The 16,353-nt window shown below is 55.8% G+C and overlaps 1 protein-coding gene across 1 annotated transcript in view; it reads right to left on the reverse strand.

Annotated features, from left to right (window-relative positions):
* CACNG4 (calcium voltage-gated channel auxiliary subunit gamma 4) overlaps positions 1-16,353 on the reverse strand; it is a gene marked incomplete at its 5' end in the record, with an annotated part of 61,229 nt that overhangs the window by 4,502 nt on the left and 40,374 nt on the right. The window contains 2 exons of the mRNA XM_077780360.1: positions 961-1,101; positions 6,723-6,806. Of these exons, the coding sequence (XP_077636486.1) occupies positions 961-1,101; positions 6,723-6,806 (225 nt within the window). The remainder of the gene's footprint in view (positions 1-960; positions 1,102-6,722; positions 6,807-16,353) is intronic.

The following is a 16,353-nucleotide window of genomic DNA, read 5'->3' on the forward strand; positions in this document are numbered from 1 at the left end:
GCTTGACCACCAACCACCACCATGGTCCTGGGATGTTCGTTATCACCCTCACGGGACTGCTGCGCCGTCGTAGGAGGCGGAGACCAGGCCGCCTAAGGGCCGCCCCGCCAGGCTGGGGTAAGACAAAAGGTGCTTAGAAAGCAAAAACACGGACAAGGCAGGGCAAGGAGCTTTGTTAACAATTGAGGAAAGGATTACTCAACTTGGTGACATATCTCGAAGTTACTTACTAGGACGTCAGGCACGTCCTGTTTCCTGACAGGGTCCCCTGTTGCAAGTTTATCGGAGACCCAGGCAGGAAAACCCGAGTTCTCTGCGGGACCATGTCTACGCAACCTGCCAGCACTGGTCCCCTGTGAAGCCCGCTTCCGGCCTGGACTCCCCGCACATTGGCAGTGGTGACACATGCACTGAAGCCTCTCCAGCGGGGCTCGGAGGAGGGACAGTGTCAAGTCGCTCCAGACCAGTTAGGAGGGCCTGTGTCACTGTCACCCGGAGCTCTATGGGTTCTCTCTGGGTCGCAGCGAGGGTGGCTCTGCGGTGCACCCTTCTCGGTGCTGCACCCCCTTCACCCTTCGCTCAGCTCCTTCAGGTCTTGGCTTCCTCTGAGTATGTCCTGTTCCCCCACCCCATGCAGCCAGGCTTATAAGGCACCGGCACTTTGCACACTTGGTCCTATTTATTTTCTTGGTTGGCATGCAATTCACATAGCACGAGCTAACCCTCCCAAGTGCACAATTCAGTGGCATTTAGAACATTTGCAGTGTTGTGCACCACCACCTCCATCTAGTTCCGGAACAGGTTCACCACCCCAGAGAGGAGCCCCTTGTGCCTGTTGAGCAGCCTCCCCCCACCCAGACGTTTGAAATCCATGAGGAACAATGACTTTGGGTCCGCTTCCCCGCCCCGGGCGCCCCGGGACGCGCACCCTGGGCGGGCAGAACAGACCCGGCGACTCACCTGCAGCCACGAAGAGGATGCCGGCACTCAGGACGATGTTGTTCTTGCGGCTGTAGAACCTCCCGGCGCCGATGCAGAGCCCGCCGAGCAGCAGCAGGATGGTGCTGAGGATGGGGAAGACGCTGGAGGCGCGCACGATGCCTGGGCCGGGCGGGAGACAGAGCAGGGGGCACTGAGGGCGGCCGCCATCGGGCTTGGCAGCCAGCGGTGGCCAGGAGCCCCGAAGCCCGGGGCCCTCCTCCTCCTGACTTTGAAGGTTCCTTCCCAGAAGGCCCTGCAGACCACAGCGGGTCGGGAGCTGGCCCTGTGCCGGCAGCTTGACGGCACTCAAGCCACGGCTGGGGCCTGGAGTCACGTGTGCCCACAAGGCTCTCCCTGGGTGTGAACCCCACGTCTGCAGCCAGAAGGCAGGAGAGCCCCTCTCTCCATGGTATCGGGGAGTCACAACACCAGCCCTGAAAACGTTGGTCTGTCTTTCATTTAGACGCCGCCACCTCACCCTGAGCCTCTCACGGCTTCGGACTCTAAGGAATGTCTGGAAGGCTGGGAAGTGGTGTCCGTGAGAGGCAGCTCTAATGGGTGGTTGAGGACACAGCCCTTGGCCTCAGGTGGGTCTGGGTCTGCTCTGGGACATGCTGGCTCTGTGGCTTGGGTCAAGTTGCTTCACCTAACGCTAAGCCTCCCCATTTGTGGAAAGCAGCTGGTAGTAGGGACCTCCCTCCTTCGGTTCGTTTTGTACGTGTAAGGGGCTTCCCACGGGGCCTGGCCATAGCATGCACTTCCTGAGCGACAGCCTTGATCTCCAGGGCCATCATCGCTATCATCGCGCCCCCCACCCCCTGGCCCGGGGTCAGATAAGGGCCTCCTGAGGTCACAGAGGAGGCGGTGGCTCAACACAGTGGGACGTTTGTGGACGCAATGTCCAGCCAAGCTGGATTTGCACACTCACTCTGCCGCTGACCAGGGCGGCTAACTTCTGACGTCAGGTCCCCTCTCTCTTTTTTTTTTAAGAAGTTTTTGAATTTATTTTGAGAGAGAGAGAGAGTGAGAGAGTGAGCATGTGCTCATGAGCTGGGGAGAGGCAGAGAGAGAATCCTGAGCAGGCTCCGCACTATCAGCACAGAGCTCGACATGGGGCTCACACTCAACCTGTGAGATCACGACCTGAGCTGAAATCGTGTTGGCTGCTTACGTGACGGAGCCACCCAGGTGCCCCAAGTCTCCTGTTTCATAACCTGGGGAGAGTAGTGATACCCATCCGTAGGGGCTGAATTGCAGCCCACTCCCCGGGAGATATGACCAAGTCCTAACCACAAGAATCTCTGAATGAAACTTAATTTGGAAAAGAGGTGTTTTGCAGATATGACGACATTAAGGATCTCAAGAGGACACCATCCTACATTAGGGTGGGTCCTAAATCCAATGACAAGTGCCCTTGTAGGCAGAGGAAGAGACATGGGCAGGGGAGAAGCTGTGTGAAGACAGAGGCAGAGGCAGGAGGGACCCCTCACCCCTAATCCTAAACCCCACGTCAAGAAGTGTGAGGAGTTGGGGCACGTGGGTGGCTTAGTCGGTTAAGCGTCCGACTTTCGCTTGGGTCACGATCTCGCGGTTCGTGGGTTCGAGCCCCGCGTCGGGCTCTGTGCTGACAGCCAGCTCAGAGCCTGNGAATGTGAGGAGCCGACAGGCGCTGCTGGAGACAAGGGCTGATTCTCCCCCTGGCGCTGTGGAGGGAGCCTGGCCCCGCCAACGGCCCATTGAAGACTCAAGCGTCCACACTGCAAGAGAGTAAATTCACAGTACATTCCCGTGGTTTCAAGCCACCCAGTGTGAGGTGCTGTATCATGGCGGCCCTACGAAAAGAATACACTTTCTGCACTTGGTAGGGGCTTTGGGGATGTGGGTCCCCCTTCCTTCGCATCTGGCTGGAAGGGCCAGGAGGAAGGGAAGTGGGGCATCAGGAGGAGCCCTGAGCTCAGCCTTCCTGATGCGCCTGCAGGTCCCCCAGCCCAGTAGAAATCCTGGCACCATGGACCCTTGGTGGCCCCGGCAGGGGACAGAGTCGGGGAGCCCTGGCAGGCACCGACTCCTGAGCCAGCTGAGCCAGTTTGTGGCCTTTCAGCCTCTGAAGGCAGCGTTTGTCTCCTTTCTTGTAAGCTCCCCAGTGTGCCCCACTTCACAGAGGGGGCTTTGTTGGGGATATTAAATAAAGCTCTTCTCTCCAGCACCTCCTCCTCCCCGCTCTGCCTTCTTACAGCCGCAGGCTCCGGGAGGAGGTTTCCCGTGGACTTTGGAAACGTGCCTCGGACACACGCTGGCCAGAAGACCGGGGCTCAGCTCCCCCTGGCTGCCCCCGTTCTGCAGGCGGGTCAGAGGGGCTGGGGAGAAGGGAGCCCAGGGCCTCTAAGGTCGCTGAGGTCAGACCCGGCTCAGAGCCACCCATCCTGCCCAGGTAAGTACGAGTGTGCCTCTCCTTCGCCACGCAGGCTCCTCCCAGAGCTCCGGGTGTGCACAAGCCAGCTGGGGTTGCCGTAGACAGTGGTGCAGGCCGGGTCTTGTGCCGACCCGAGGGACGAGCAAGGCTGAGGCCCAGGCCATGCCTCAAGGCCAGATCAAGCCCTGGAGAGAAGCTGTGTCTTGTCTGGATGGGTACCTCCTTCTCACTCACCCGCAGGCACACGGGGCCCTCCCTGCAGCCCTGACGTCCCTACCGCGGGGCTCGGCACAGAAATCGACTACTTGATGGGAAATGCGGAACCCGGAAAGGGGACCCCGGGAACCAGGGTCGGATGGGTTGGAACCCCGGGGGCCAGAAGGGCCGGTGGAAAAGACATGGCAGAGTGTGTGTCGGGGCGGAGGTGTGACCCCTCAGACCTCACACCTGCCCGTGGATCGACCAACCAGGGGGGGCTCTGCCAGAGCCCCAGGGTGGGGAGCAAGCGCCCCTGACAGTGATGTAACTCAAGGCACAAGCCTGGTTTCTCTGGAAGACTTCAGAATGCTTGGTTGGGAGGTTGACCTTGTTCTTTTTTTTTTTTTCCTCAGTTTTTTTTTAATTTATTGTTTATTTTTTATTTATTTCTAGGAGAGAGAGAGACAGCGTGAGCAGGGGAGGGTCAGAGAGAGAGGGAGACACAGACTCTGAAACAGGCTCCAGGCTCTGAGCTGGCAGTCAGCACAGAGCCCGACGCGGGGCTCAAACCCACAAACCACGAGATCATGACCTAAGCGAAAGGTGGACGCTTAACCCACTAAGCCACCCAGGCGCCCCGACCTTGTTCTTGAATTGTTGAAGATAGGGTGTGAGAAGCACAGCCTTGGACCTGTCAGGGTTGATAGCCCACGCCCGGATGGCTAAGCTGCCACTCCCACAGGCAAACACCATGGAACTTTCCGTGACCTTCTCTGACCTCCCTGTTCTCCACTGAAACGTCGGCTCCGGGGCGGCGGAGCTCCGTCTTGCTCACTGCAGCGCCGCACGTGCTTAATCTTAATACAGCGTCTGGCATGTAGTAGGCCAGTCATAACTTTTTGTTAAATGGGTGAATAAATGAACCCTCAGGACCCCGTATCTCTCTCTCCTGTGCTTGTGCATATTCTGGGGATCACACTACTCTGGGGACCAGTGGCCCAAATACTGGGAATCAGGGGGAAGGCAATGGTGACCGCGAGCTTGGCCTGTCTCAGGATGTTGCCTGCTCCCACTGGCTGAAGCTCATGGGTACCTGCATGCCGAGTCTCGCGTTGGGGCCAGCTCCCTGTTTCGGGCAAGCCCCTGAGTGGAAACACACCCCCCTTGCTGGAGAGCTAGCTCTGCCCTCCGCCCCAGTTCAGTCAGCAGCTGGAGCTACCATCCCAAAGCCGTCACCCCTCCTCTTCCTGGGTCACCCCTCCTCTTCCTGGGGCGTCTCTGGGCTTGTGAATGAACCCCCCGGCCCCGCCCACAGAGCGCACTTGAGGAGGGCGCTCCCTTCCCAAATGAGCTTTAGTCTGTGCTGTCCCCATCAATTTGGGAAAATCGCTGCTGGGCCCCTCCCAGCCCTCACGCCCCCCAATCTCAGGCACCACAGGTGGGATCTGAGGGCGGTGGGAGCCCGAAGCCAGAGGGGAGAGTGTGCTGCACATCCCTGATTCTGCATCCTGCCCTGGGCCCCGGGAGGCGTGTCCATGCAGGGGATCCCTGGGCCCCCTTGCCTCTGGCTTTGGGGGGAGCGCACGGGGGAGCGTGGCTCCCTGAGTCTCCTTCCTGCAGGCTGCGGTGAGTGGCTGCCTCCCTCCTACAAGCCCCAGCTTCTGCCAGGCAGGCCTGTTCTCACGGCTTCCCTTCTCCAGGCTCCCAAGCCTGCCCTCCTCACCTGCTCAGGCCCAGGAGTGCAGGGGGGCCCCTGTGGCTGCCAGCCCTGCCTGTCCCCACCCCCTGCACAGTGTCCTTAACCCTGACTTCACTTTGTAAATAGTGCTTCACTAAACACCCTTCCTTCACCGCGTCTGAGCATGCCGTCCGCTTCCTGCCGGACCCTCAGAAAGCTGCATCGTCTGACCTCTGGGCTGATGGTCATGAGCCACCCCAGCTGGGCTGAGCGCCAGGGTCGCCCCAGATGGCTGTGCAGGCTGTGCACTGTACAACCCAAAGGGTGTCATTTATACCGTAGTCTAGATGAGCGGCCTTCTTTGAGCAGTGCATAAGCCGCATAGCCATTTGTGGCAGCTCTCGGGAATATCATTTGCTTGCCTCTGTGTTGGCCCCCAGGAAGCAGAAAGAAAGGACAGGCAGGAGGAAGAGGAGATGAGGAAGGAGGGTTGGGAGGCAGATCTGGCCAAATGTTTTCAGGTTCCGGGTCTGGCCAGAGCCTCCTGACACCTCCCCGGTGCACTGCTGTACCGTTTCACCAGATGACTCACAACCCAAATCCTTTCTCTTAGAAGAAAATGATCCACAAGCAGGTGCAGAGTGAACTGTACTTCTCTGAGGACGCTGCTATCGATTCTCCATAAATGAAGCCGGGCCGAGCCCCCCAGGGTGATGCCGTGAGCAGCTGTGTGTGTGTGTTTTGGCTCATGGGGAAGGGGGAGTGGCCTCAAACGGTGCTGTGCTTCCATTTCCGGGCACCTTCTCTGGCTGCGGCCCCAGCCTTCTTCCTGGGCGGTATTCACAGGCCCAGGGATGAGATCCGGATTTCGGGTGTGGGACGGGTTTGTCCTCGCCCAGTATATGCTGTGACCTCCAGTCTGGGGGTCACCCGAACCACAGGACAGGGACAGAGGCGGTGGCTCCCCATCAGGCAGTCTGATTTTTCAAGAACAGAATGCTGGGGACGTGCGGGGTGTGTGTGGCAGGTCCAGGGCCTGGAGGGCAATGTGCTTGGGGTGTCACGGCCCCCTAGGGATGCTTGGCCCGGACAAGCCTACGTCATTAACCTCCTTGCCCCGGGCCCAATGGTAGTGATCGGCAACTCTGCAACTAGCCGTGACCAGCAGACCTGGCAAGCAGAATGCCCACACCATCATCTGCACCAGCTTGGCCTCAGTCTCCCCGGGCACAGGCCTGTCCCCCAAGTAACCCCACTGGGGTCCCCAGCATGTCAGGGCAGCGTTGCACATAAGTCCGTCCTCCAAACTGACACTTCTGAATCAGGAAGGGACAGAAAGAGCATCCAAGGAACAGCACCCCTTCACCCCTACAGGGCCTGTCTTTCCTCCATCTGCCCCCCTCCCCCCGCCTTCCACACAGACAGCGAAAGCGAATGATGCTTGGCACTTACGAAGGAGATACTCCGAGCTGTCATGGTCGTAATCATTGTCCTCTGGGAAGTGATTGATCCGGAAGCAGTGGCCTTTATAGATCCCTGGGGAGAACGGGAGAAAAAGAACATTGTAAGCGTTCCGTGTGCTCACACACCCACTGACTCCAGACCCATGTGCTGCGTGTGCGCCAGGTTCTGGGCAGGCCCTGGGCACGGAGAGAGGAGAAATCTCCACCCCGGCCTCCCTGGTCTGATGTGGGGATGGGCACACACAGAGGAGCACCAAAGGAGGCAGGAAGGCCCTAGAAGTGACCACGGTCCCCGTCTGGACGTCTGTAAGCGTGAAAGGCACACCATCGGTCACCAGCCAGGGACAAGAGGTGTCAAGCAGGACATGCGATCCCCTGTCCAAGGCGACTCTAGAGCCATCTTGAAAAATGACAAAGAATTTGCCCTTGAGAACAGGTGGAGGAGACTTCTGGGGGGAGGAGGAAGTCGAGGAAAGGCAGGGCTGGGGTCAGAGCCTGGGGAGCGGCAGGAAGTTTGGTGGCTGGACTCAGAAGGCCCCACGCAGGGGGTGGGGGGCGGGGCTGTGCCCCGTGTACGGCAGGTAGGGGTCTGGGTCAGGGGAGCTGGGATGAAATCTGCCCCCGTGGTGTCTGTGTGTCCTTCCTCTCTCTTAAACACAGTTGTAAATCCCCCCTAAGGTAAGCACCGAATCTGCACAGTTGGCAACATGATTCTGATCCCCTCACTCGATCGAGGTGATGGAGGGAAGAGAATGTGCAGCCAGAGAAACTTCCAGAAAGGCCAGGACCACCCCCTGCCCTTTTCTGAGATGTAGCCTCCACAGAGTGGGAGGCAGGACATGCTGGGTAATTTCTTAATTGCAGGGGAGAAGCCGGTCATCCCTTCTAGAAGCTACTGTCCTGCTCCCCTGGCATCTGCTCCCCTGTAGTCTGGGAGCGTCCGGCACAGGAGCGGGCATGGGCAGGGAGCGAGGCACACGGGGAGTCAGGTCCTGCCCCGCCAGCCACCCCCTCATGCCCGGCCCAGCCTGTCCTCTTCAGCAAGGAGTGCATCCTGACACGCCGCGTGGCTGGGGTTGGGGCTGTTTCCACCCGGGGCCGTTTCTTGTTCCGCAGCTGCCGCCCGGTGTCCTGCTGGCCTCCCCCAGCCCAGCCTCACCTCTCGGTTGGAAGCAAAATGTCAGAAGCGGGGCCTGCACCATACTGGCATCCGTCTCCCCACTTCCGACTGAGAGAGCTCAGGGCACACGGCTCTCCTGCCCGTCGGCCGATTAGCTAGCCTGCCAGCTGCCCCCCCAGACCTTCCCCTCCGTCGGTTCCCTTAGCTGCCTCCTCCAGAAAGCCAGGGTGCTGGGGGAAGACCCCTGCCTCCTGAAGGCCCACCGGCCCTGACATCACTGGTGGGTGGGCCAGGTTTGGTCAGGGAACGGTGAGAGGCAGACTGTGGGTCTCAGCGGAGATGCCCCCAGTGGGATGTGCTTCGATGGTGTTCTCCTTGCCAGGCCAAGCAAGAACAACCTCATCTCATCTGGAAAATGGGCACAACCACAATCCCTTTAGCTCCTGGGGATCTTAGAATCGCAAGAGGCAACACCTGAAAGGCACTAGATGATTCTTGGCCTCTGATGATGGCTCAGGGACGGTTTGCTGGCTGGCGCTGGACCCAAAAATCACCCACCCTCTNCGGTGTTCTCCTTGCCAGGCCAAGCAAGAACAACCTCATCTCCTCATCTGGAAAATGGGCACAACCACAATCCCTTTATCTCCTGGGGATCTTAGAATCGAAAGAGGCAACACCTGAAAGGCACTAGATGATTCTTGGCCTCTGATGATGGCTCAGGGACGGTTTGCTGGCTGGCGCTGGACCCAAAAATCACCCACCCTCTGCTCCCTCCCCTGTGGGTCCTTCGTCTTCCCTGAGTGCCTGGGGGGGGTGGGGAGCCACAAGAGGTTGGGAGTGACAGGAAACAGCATGAGGGTGCACTGGTAGTGTGTGGGGGGGGGCGGAAAGCAGGAGACACGGAAGGCAGAGTGGGCCAGCCACGCTCTGCCTTCGCTCCTGGCTCCCACACCCCAGATCCCCAGATTCAAGACGTCTGTGGAATTCCAGAGCAAGGGTTTTCCAGGCGTGGGTGAGGGCCAGGCGGAGCTCTTGACTGGTCCTCCCTCTCCCCACAGTGTTTTGGGGCCACCTTACGGGTCTAAACAAAATTACCAAGTCACACACATGCTTGTTGGAACAAGTCAAATAGTTAGGGGCTGACATGAAAAATAAATAATCTCTCTTCAGACTCGTTTTCCAGAGGCCAACCAGCCTGCTGTGTATCTTCCCACATCTCCCTGTGCACACCTACACATGTACATGTATGTGAGCCCCCCCCCTTTCCTAAGTTTACTTATTTTGAGAGAGAGAGAGAAAGAGAGAGAGAATCCCAAGCAGGCTTATCAGTGCAGAGCCGGACGCAGGGCTCATACTCACAAACTGTGAGATCACGACCTGAGCCGAAACCGAGTCGGATGCTTAACCGACTGAGCCACCCAGGTGTCTCCCCCATTTTTTTGTTTAAATTTTTGTTTTGTTTTTTTTTTTATGTTTATTTTTGAGGCGGGAGGAGGGCAGAGACACAGAATCTGAAGCAGGCTCTAGGCTCTGAGCTGTCAGCACAGTGCCTGACGCAGGGATCGAACTCACAGACCACGAGATCATGACCTGAGCCAAAGTCAGACGCTCAACCGACTGAGCCACCCAGGTGCCCCTCCCTCATGTTTTTAAGTAAACTGTTTACTTGGAGATAATGGTAGATGTAGGGCAGTTCTAAGAAGGAATCCATGAACCCTCTACCCAGTTTCCCTCAATGGTTACATGTAGCAAAATCATACTATCCTAACTAACCAGGATGCTGACGTTGCTACTGTCAAGTTAAAGAACACTTCTACCACCTGGAGGGTCCCTCGTGTTGCTCACACCCACCTTCCTGCTGCCCCCTGGTCCATCCCTGACCCACGGCAACCGCTAAGGTGTTCTCCATTTGTACAGGGCCGTCATTGCAAGAATGTTCTTTCCATAAATGGAATCGTAGAGCATATAACCTTTGGGATTGACTCTTTTCACCTAGCATTATTCTCCCCAGATTCATCCAGGTTATTATGTGTATAAACAGTTTGTTTCTTTTCTTTCTTTCTTTTTTCTTTCTCTTTTATTTATTTTTGATAGCGATAGAGAGAGCAAGCAGGGGAGGGGCATTGAAAGAGGGAGACAGAATCTCAAGCAGGCTCTGCACTGCGATGTGGGGCTCCAGCTCCTGAACGGTGAGATCATGACCTGAGACGAAATCAAGAGTCAGATGCTTAACCGACTGAGCCACCCAGGCACCCCCACAGTTTGTTTCATTTTATTGAACAGCAATATTCCACGGCATGAATGTACCATGGTTGGTGACATCTGATTGTTCCCAGTGATTACACCTGTGATGTCCAGCTATTTCTAATAATGTTGCTATGAACATTCACGAAAAGTTTTGGGGTGAACCTAAGTTTTCATTTCTCTGGGATAAATGCCCAGGAGTAGAACTGCTGAGGTTGGTTTTATAACGGACTGATAAATGGATGTCAAGGATGGCTGTATCCCTATTTTTTTTTTAAACAGAATTATTCACCACACTTCACTCCACAACCTGCTTTTTTCATTTAGCAATATGTACAAACATCTTTCCAGACCAGAACCTATAGATTTGACTTAAAACAAAACTTTTGTCTATTAAAAATATTTGTTAATGTTTATTTATTTTTATTATTTTTTTATTTCTTTATTTCTAGGAGAGAGAGAGAGAGAGAGACAGCATGAGCAGGGGAGGGTCAGAGAGAGAGGGAGTCACAGACTGAAACAGGCTCCAGGCTCTGAGCTGGCTGTCAGCACAGAGCCCAACATGGGGCTCGAACCCACGAACTGCGAGATCATGACCTAGGCGAAAGTCGGATGCTTAACCGACTAAGCCACCCAGGCGCCCCTTAATGTTTATTAATGAGCGAGCACAAGCAGGGGTGGGGCCAAGATAGAGAGGGAGACACAGAATCCAAAGCAGGCTCCAGGCTCTGAGCTGTCAGCACAGAGCCAGATGTGGGGCTCGAACTCACCAACTGTGAGACCATGACCTGAGCTGAGGTCGGACACTTAACCGACTGAGCCAACCAGGTGCCCCAACTTTTGTCTATTTTTAATAAAAAACAGTAGGTTGATCCTAATCCAACAGTGGCTGAAAATCCTAGAGAGAAATAGCATAGAGTCTGGGGGCGAAAACTTGCTCCGACACTGATAATGTGAGAGAGAAAGATGCTTCTGCAGAAATGAGGCAAGAAATATATTTCTATATTCCATCGGAAAGCAAAACTCAGGGTTTGAACTGTCGGCTTGCATACAGACACCTTTGTTCCAAATGCCCCTTCAACATATTTTGCTAAACGCACACTCTACATTTTAGGAGGGATATTTTATATTTGATAGAAATTGTAAGTAGAACTGTGTATTGCCTGTTATTTAAAACACATTCTTTTTAGTTGCTGCCTAGCCATCCAGAGTTATGGAGTATCCATTCAGCTCTACCGTAGAATCACTCACTGTAGACCCCGCTGCATACAACTGTGCTCGGAGATACATTGAATACATGCCTGTAGGGCTGCTCACTCTTCCTCTAATGGATTCCTTCCCCTTCCTTTCCTCTCTCCTCCCCTCCTTCCACACCTAGCTCTTATGCACAGGCTGAAGGAAGGGGCATCACTGTGGGTTGAATTATTCCCCCCCCCTCCGGAAGGATGTGTTGAAGTACTAACAGCAGGTACCTATGAATGTGCCTTTAGTTAGAAACAGGGTTTTGAAGACGTAATCAAGTTAAGATGAGGTCACACTGAATCTGGGGGAGCCCTGAACCCAGTGACTGGCAATCTTATTTAAAACTTTTTAATGTTTATTTTTGAGACAGAGAGAAAGAGAGAGAGAGAGAGACCAGGGGAGGGACAGAGAGAAACACAGGATCCAAAGCAGGCTCCAGGCTCTGAGCTGTCAGCACAGAGCCCGACGCGGGGCTCAAACCCACGAACCGTGAGATCACAACCTGAGCCGAAGTTGGATGCTCAACCAACTGAGCCACTCAGGCGCCCCTGGTGACCGAATTATTATTATTATTTTTTTGAAAAGGGAAATGTGGACACAGACACCCATGTAGTGGGGAAGGCCGTGTGAAGACAGAAGCAGAGAGGAGTGATGTGTCTACACACTGAGGGACGCCAAGCTGGGGAGAGGCAAGGGAGGACCCTACCAGGCTCTCAGAGGGAGCCCAGCCCTGCGGACAGCTTGCTTTCAGACTTCTGGCCTCCACAACAGTGTGACAGATAGATTTCTGTTGTTCCAAGCCAGGCGGCTGGTGCTAATTTGTTACAGAGGCTCTAAGATGCTCACACGGGGTCGTGCTGTGCAGGAGAGAGTGCAAGGGGCCTCATTCACTCATCTGGCAGAGCGCAGCCTTCCAGGAAGGTGACGGTACCCTCCTCACAGCTCTGTTCCATCTGCCTGCTCCTCAGTCAGCTCTGGGAGCCATGGGCAAAGGCGAGCAAGTCACGGTTACTAGGGCAAGGAGTTGTCTCGTGTGCAGCACTGAAACACACACAGTCTCACAGGCTCAGGCTTCCAAAGCAACTTTGCTGGTCATCTGGTGCATGGTCCCCTTTGGGGCCCCGAATCCTCTTCCCGGTATCTCTCATTTTGGTGGCTGCCAGCCACAGGGACCTCACTACCTCCCAAGGCATTCTTTTAAAAAAATTGTTTTTAAGACATTTATTCCTTTTTGAGAGACAGAGACAGAGTATGAGCAGGGAAGGGGCAGAGAGAGTCAGACGCAGAATCCAAATCAGGCTCTGGACTCTGAGCTGTCAGCACAGAGCCTGATGCGGGGCTTAGACTCACGAACCGCAAGATCATGACCTGAGCCAAAGTCAGATGCTTAACCAACTGAGCCACCCAGGTGCCCCACCAAGGCATCCCGTTTTTAAACAGCTTTAGCGTTGAAGTTCCTGAAAGATCATCTGCCTTTATAAAACTCCATCCACTGGCCGTTTATAATCCCTGGGAATAAGAGAATCCCTCTATCATGGGCGGGCCCCTCAAATCATTGAAGGGAAGAATTGTGTCAGACAGGATGGAAGCAAAACTACTTTTCTGGCTGCCTGGGATGTGCGGGTGAGGCCCAAAGCTGAGGACAAGGTGCTAGACGCCCCCCTCCCTCCCCCGGCCACATCTTATTAACAGGCAGGAAGCCTAACCCCGCTCCCAGTCTAAAAAAGAGGGGCTGTGGAGAAGGCACCCCCTGTCTTTAGTATGTGGACAGTGAAAGAGATTGCTCCTTGCCCCAGAGTCAAGAATTTGGGCATTTCCCCTGAACGCATGTCTTCTCCAGATCAAACATCTTCAATTCCTTCGATCATTTCTTCACTGATGGTTCCAAGAGACTTCTCCGGCCTGGCCCCCTGCTCTGGGTCAGCTTCCAACTCTCGGTGTCCAGCTCCCACCACCAAACCCAATGTTTCAGGGTACAGCAGAGCTGTCCCCTCCTCTCCTCTGGACTCTATGCTTCTGTTAATGGGATCTCATGTCACCTCAGGCTCCTCAAGAACTGGCTCACGTTTCCCCAACCTGTTTTTGTTGAGTGTAGTGTCTGTTCCTAAGGACTTCACATTTATCACTGTCAAATTTAATTTTGTTTGTGTTGGCCCAAGGCATTTGATAGGGAGAAAACTAATGGCTGATGTGAGAGATAAGAGAGAAAGCCATTTCCAATCCACGTCACACGCATTCTCTCTCTGTGAGCAGGCTATTTGCCATGTTATGTATTAAGTGATATTTAGGGTACTTAATTATGAGATCCTGGATAGGCCACACTGCAGAAATCTTGAGGCACTCCTGGGCTGGCTGGCCCATTCTTCCAGAGTCATGGTGGCCCTCTCCTTCCTGAGGGTCAGGAAAACCACTGGTGTGAAGAGACTTTGTTAGTCATGTGGCCGCAGGTGAGTTATTTCTTCATCTATAAAACTCAGGAACTAGGCTCAGGGAGGCTCCCCTGCTCTGAGATCCTAGGACTCCTTTGTGCAGAAAAGATATGGGAGTTCGTGCCTCTGTTAATATAGCCATTCGTCTATGGCCCTCATAAACCACTTCTGTGAGAGGTATTCCTAAAGGCAAAGGAAACATCTGGAAAGAAATATGGTTAAAATGTCCAGAGTTTTACTTCTGGGTGATAGGGTTACGAGTGAATTAAAGCTTGCTTTTTTACATTTCCTACAATGTCTGAAAATAAGCCAATAGGACTTACTGAAAGGAAGAAAAAGAAATGGAATTCTGATTCCTAGTGAAAACGTGACGGCGCTTCTGGCCACAGATGCGCTCAGATGTGGCAGCAGGTGAGTGAGGTGGGGGCCACGAGGGTGGGAGGCACTGTCGTCTCCCATTGGTGACTATGTCCCTGTTGCCCTCTTTCCAAGCTGTGCCCCCCTCTGCAGCTAGGGTGACCGGCCCCCACGACTTGGGGGCGTCCTGGGAGAGTAGGATCTCAGTGCTGAAACCAGAGAAAGTCCCAGGCAGCGCAGGAAGAATCGGGCACCGTGTGACTCATTTCCGGAATGCTGGCATCTGACGGAAGCCTCCACCACGGGCCACCTCAGGGGCCTCTCGTAATTGGGGGGATCCTGGACAGAAGAATGGTACAGCGCGACAATAATAGCAGTGATCATGCCTGGGTTCCTTTATTGCTTGCAAAGCATTTCCAGAAGTCTGACTTCATCCGATCCTCACCAACACTCAGCAACGGACACCTGCTGAGGACACAGACACCCTTTGCCCCGCCTCCTTCCTACCTGTCTGCCCGGTTCTTACTCCAACCATTCACAGAGGCAGGAGCCAGCTCTGGGCAGGCGCCGCCTGCTGATACCTCCATTCCGCTGCACTAATGATTTCCTGCTTGTCGCCCAGGGCCCTGGGTACACCGCCTGGGGGAGCTGCACTTGGACAGCTGGAAGATCGAGGGGTGAGGGTCCCCCTCCCCACCCCGGGGTAACCCCACCCCGGGGAGCAGGAGGCTGGGAGCTGGTGCACCAGTGTGCCCGTCCACCATCCTTGGGGTCCGTCCTACCTGCTTCTCGTCCCAACAGGACCCAGCCAAGTGGTGGTGGCCTCAGGGACGCCCCAGGCCCTGGCTCTCCCTCTATCTCCGTTTCGCCCTCCCCAGCCATCCCCCATGCCTTCTCCCCGGGACCGCCGCCCAGGCTAGACCCCCGGCATTCGCACCCTGGGCACCTTCCGTGCGCCTTTGTGGTCTTGCTCCTTTGCAGACGGAAGAACGAGCCGCCCTGCGGAGGCCCAGTTCTGAGTGACGAGGCACTCGACCTTAGCTGGAAAGTCTTCTTTGCTCCGTTTTAAAGAAGAGGCTCGGGGCACGCCTGGGGCGCACGTGGCAGAGCCGCGGCCCCCGGAATCCACCTTCTTGGCGCCCCAGCCCTGCTGCTACCTTTCCAAGGCCCCCGAGCAGGCGCAGTGCCGGCCACCGGCCTGCTGCCCCGGGACAGATCAGGACTTGCAGCCACACAGCAACCAAGAGCCTTGAAGCTGGGGTAGCTTCAAGGACACGGTTTCCTGACACCGAGCCTGAGGCGATGGCGTCTCCAGGCCCTGGAAAAGGCGGCCCTGGCTCAGCAGGACTTATGGGAGGCAGGGAGAAGGGACCCGACATGGTGGCAGGACCCCTTTGGGCTCAAAGGCAGGATGACCGTGAACGTACAGCAGAAGGGGCGAGCGGAAGGAGGTGCCGAGTGGGGCTTCGTCGCACCACTCATCCCTCCATGGCATTTTCACTGAGCACCCTCTGCTGTGCCCGGCGTGTTCCAGGGGCTGAAGCTGCAAGGTCTCAGGCAACGTCCTCACCCTCACAGAGCAGGGTCCGGGGGCACCCACGGCACAAGGAGAGACATGACTCTTAGTATCATTTCCGGCGGTGATGGGGGCGGGAAGGCAGAGGGAGGGGTCACAGCCTCTTTAGAGTGTAGGCTTCTGTCCCAAAGTTACGGCTGGGCTCAAAGCTGCGGTCGGGGGCCTCGGGTGTGGGGCCCTAGATGTCCCTGCAGAGTTGCTCAGACACGAGATAGCACAGCACCCTCATCCCCGTTGCCCCGCCCTCCTGGGTCAACGAGGCGTAGAAAAAGCCCAGAGGAGGCGCCGCTGCTGACTGGAGGCTGGAGGAGGAGGAGGGGTGAGGGTGGGACCCAGGCGGGACCCAGGCGGGACCCATCCGTGGGCCAAAACATTCCAGCAGAGCCCGCTAAGTCATCTTTATGCTTTGGAAGATAATCGAACAGCATTTGCTTTTCTAAATAGCTATCAATCGACTTTACAATAATTGGAAGTGACGGTCTCCTAACTGGTCCCAATGAGGGAGGTTTCGCCCCACTGAACACTGTGGATTGGCTCATCACGTGCCAGTCACAGCCCCGGGCCATGGGCCAGAGGGACCAAGTCCTTATGTGAGAGTGGCGCGTGTGGGAGAAGCTCGGCGGGGGGGGGGGGGGGGGGGGGGGCCCGCCCC

This window comes from Crocuta crocuta, unplaced genomic scaffold, assembly GCF_008692635.1.
Source record: "Crocuta crocuta isolate KB4526 unplaced genomic scaffold, BGI_CrCroc_1.0 scaffold288, whole genome shotgun sequence".
In the NCBI taxonomy this organism is placed as follows: domain Eukaryota; kingdom Metazoa; phylum Chordata; class Mammalia; order Carnivora; family Hyaenidae; genus Crocuta; species Crocuta crocuta.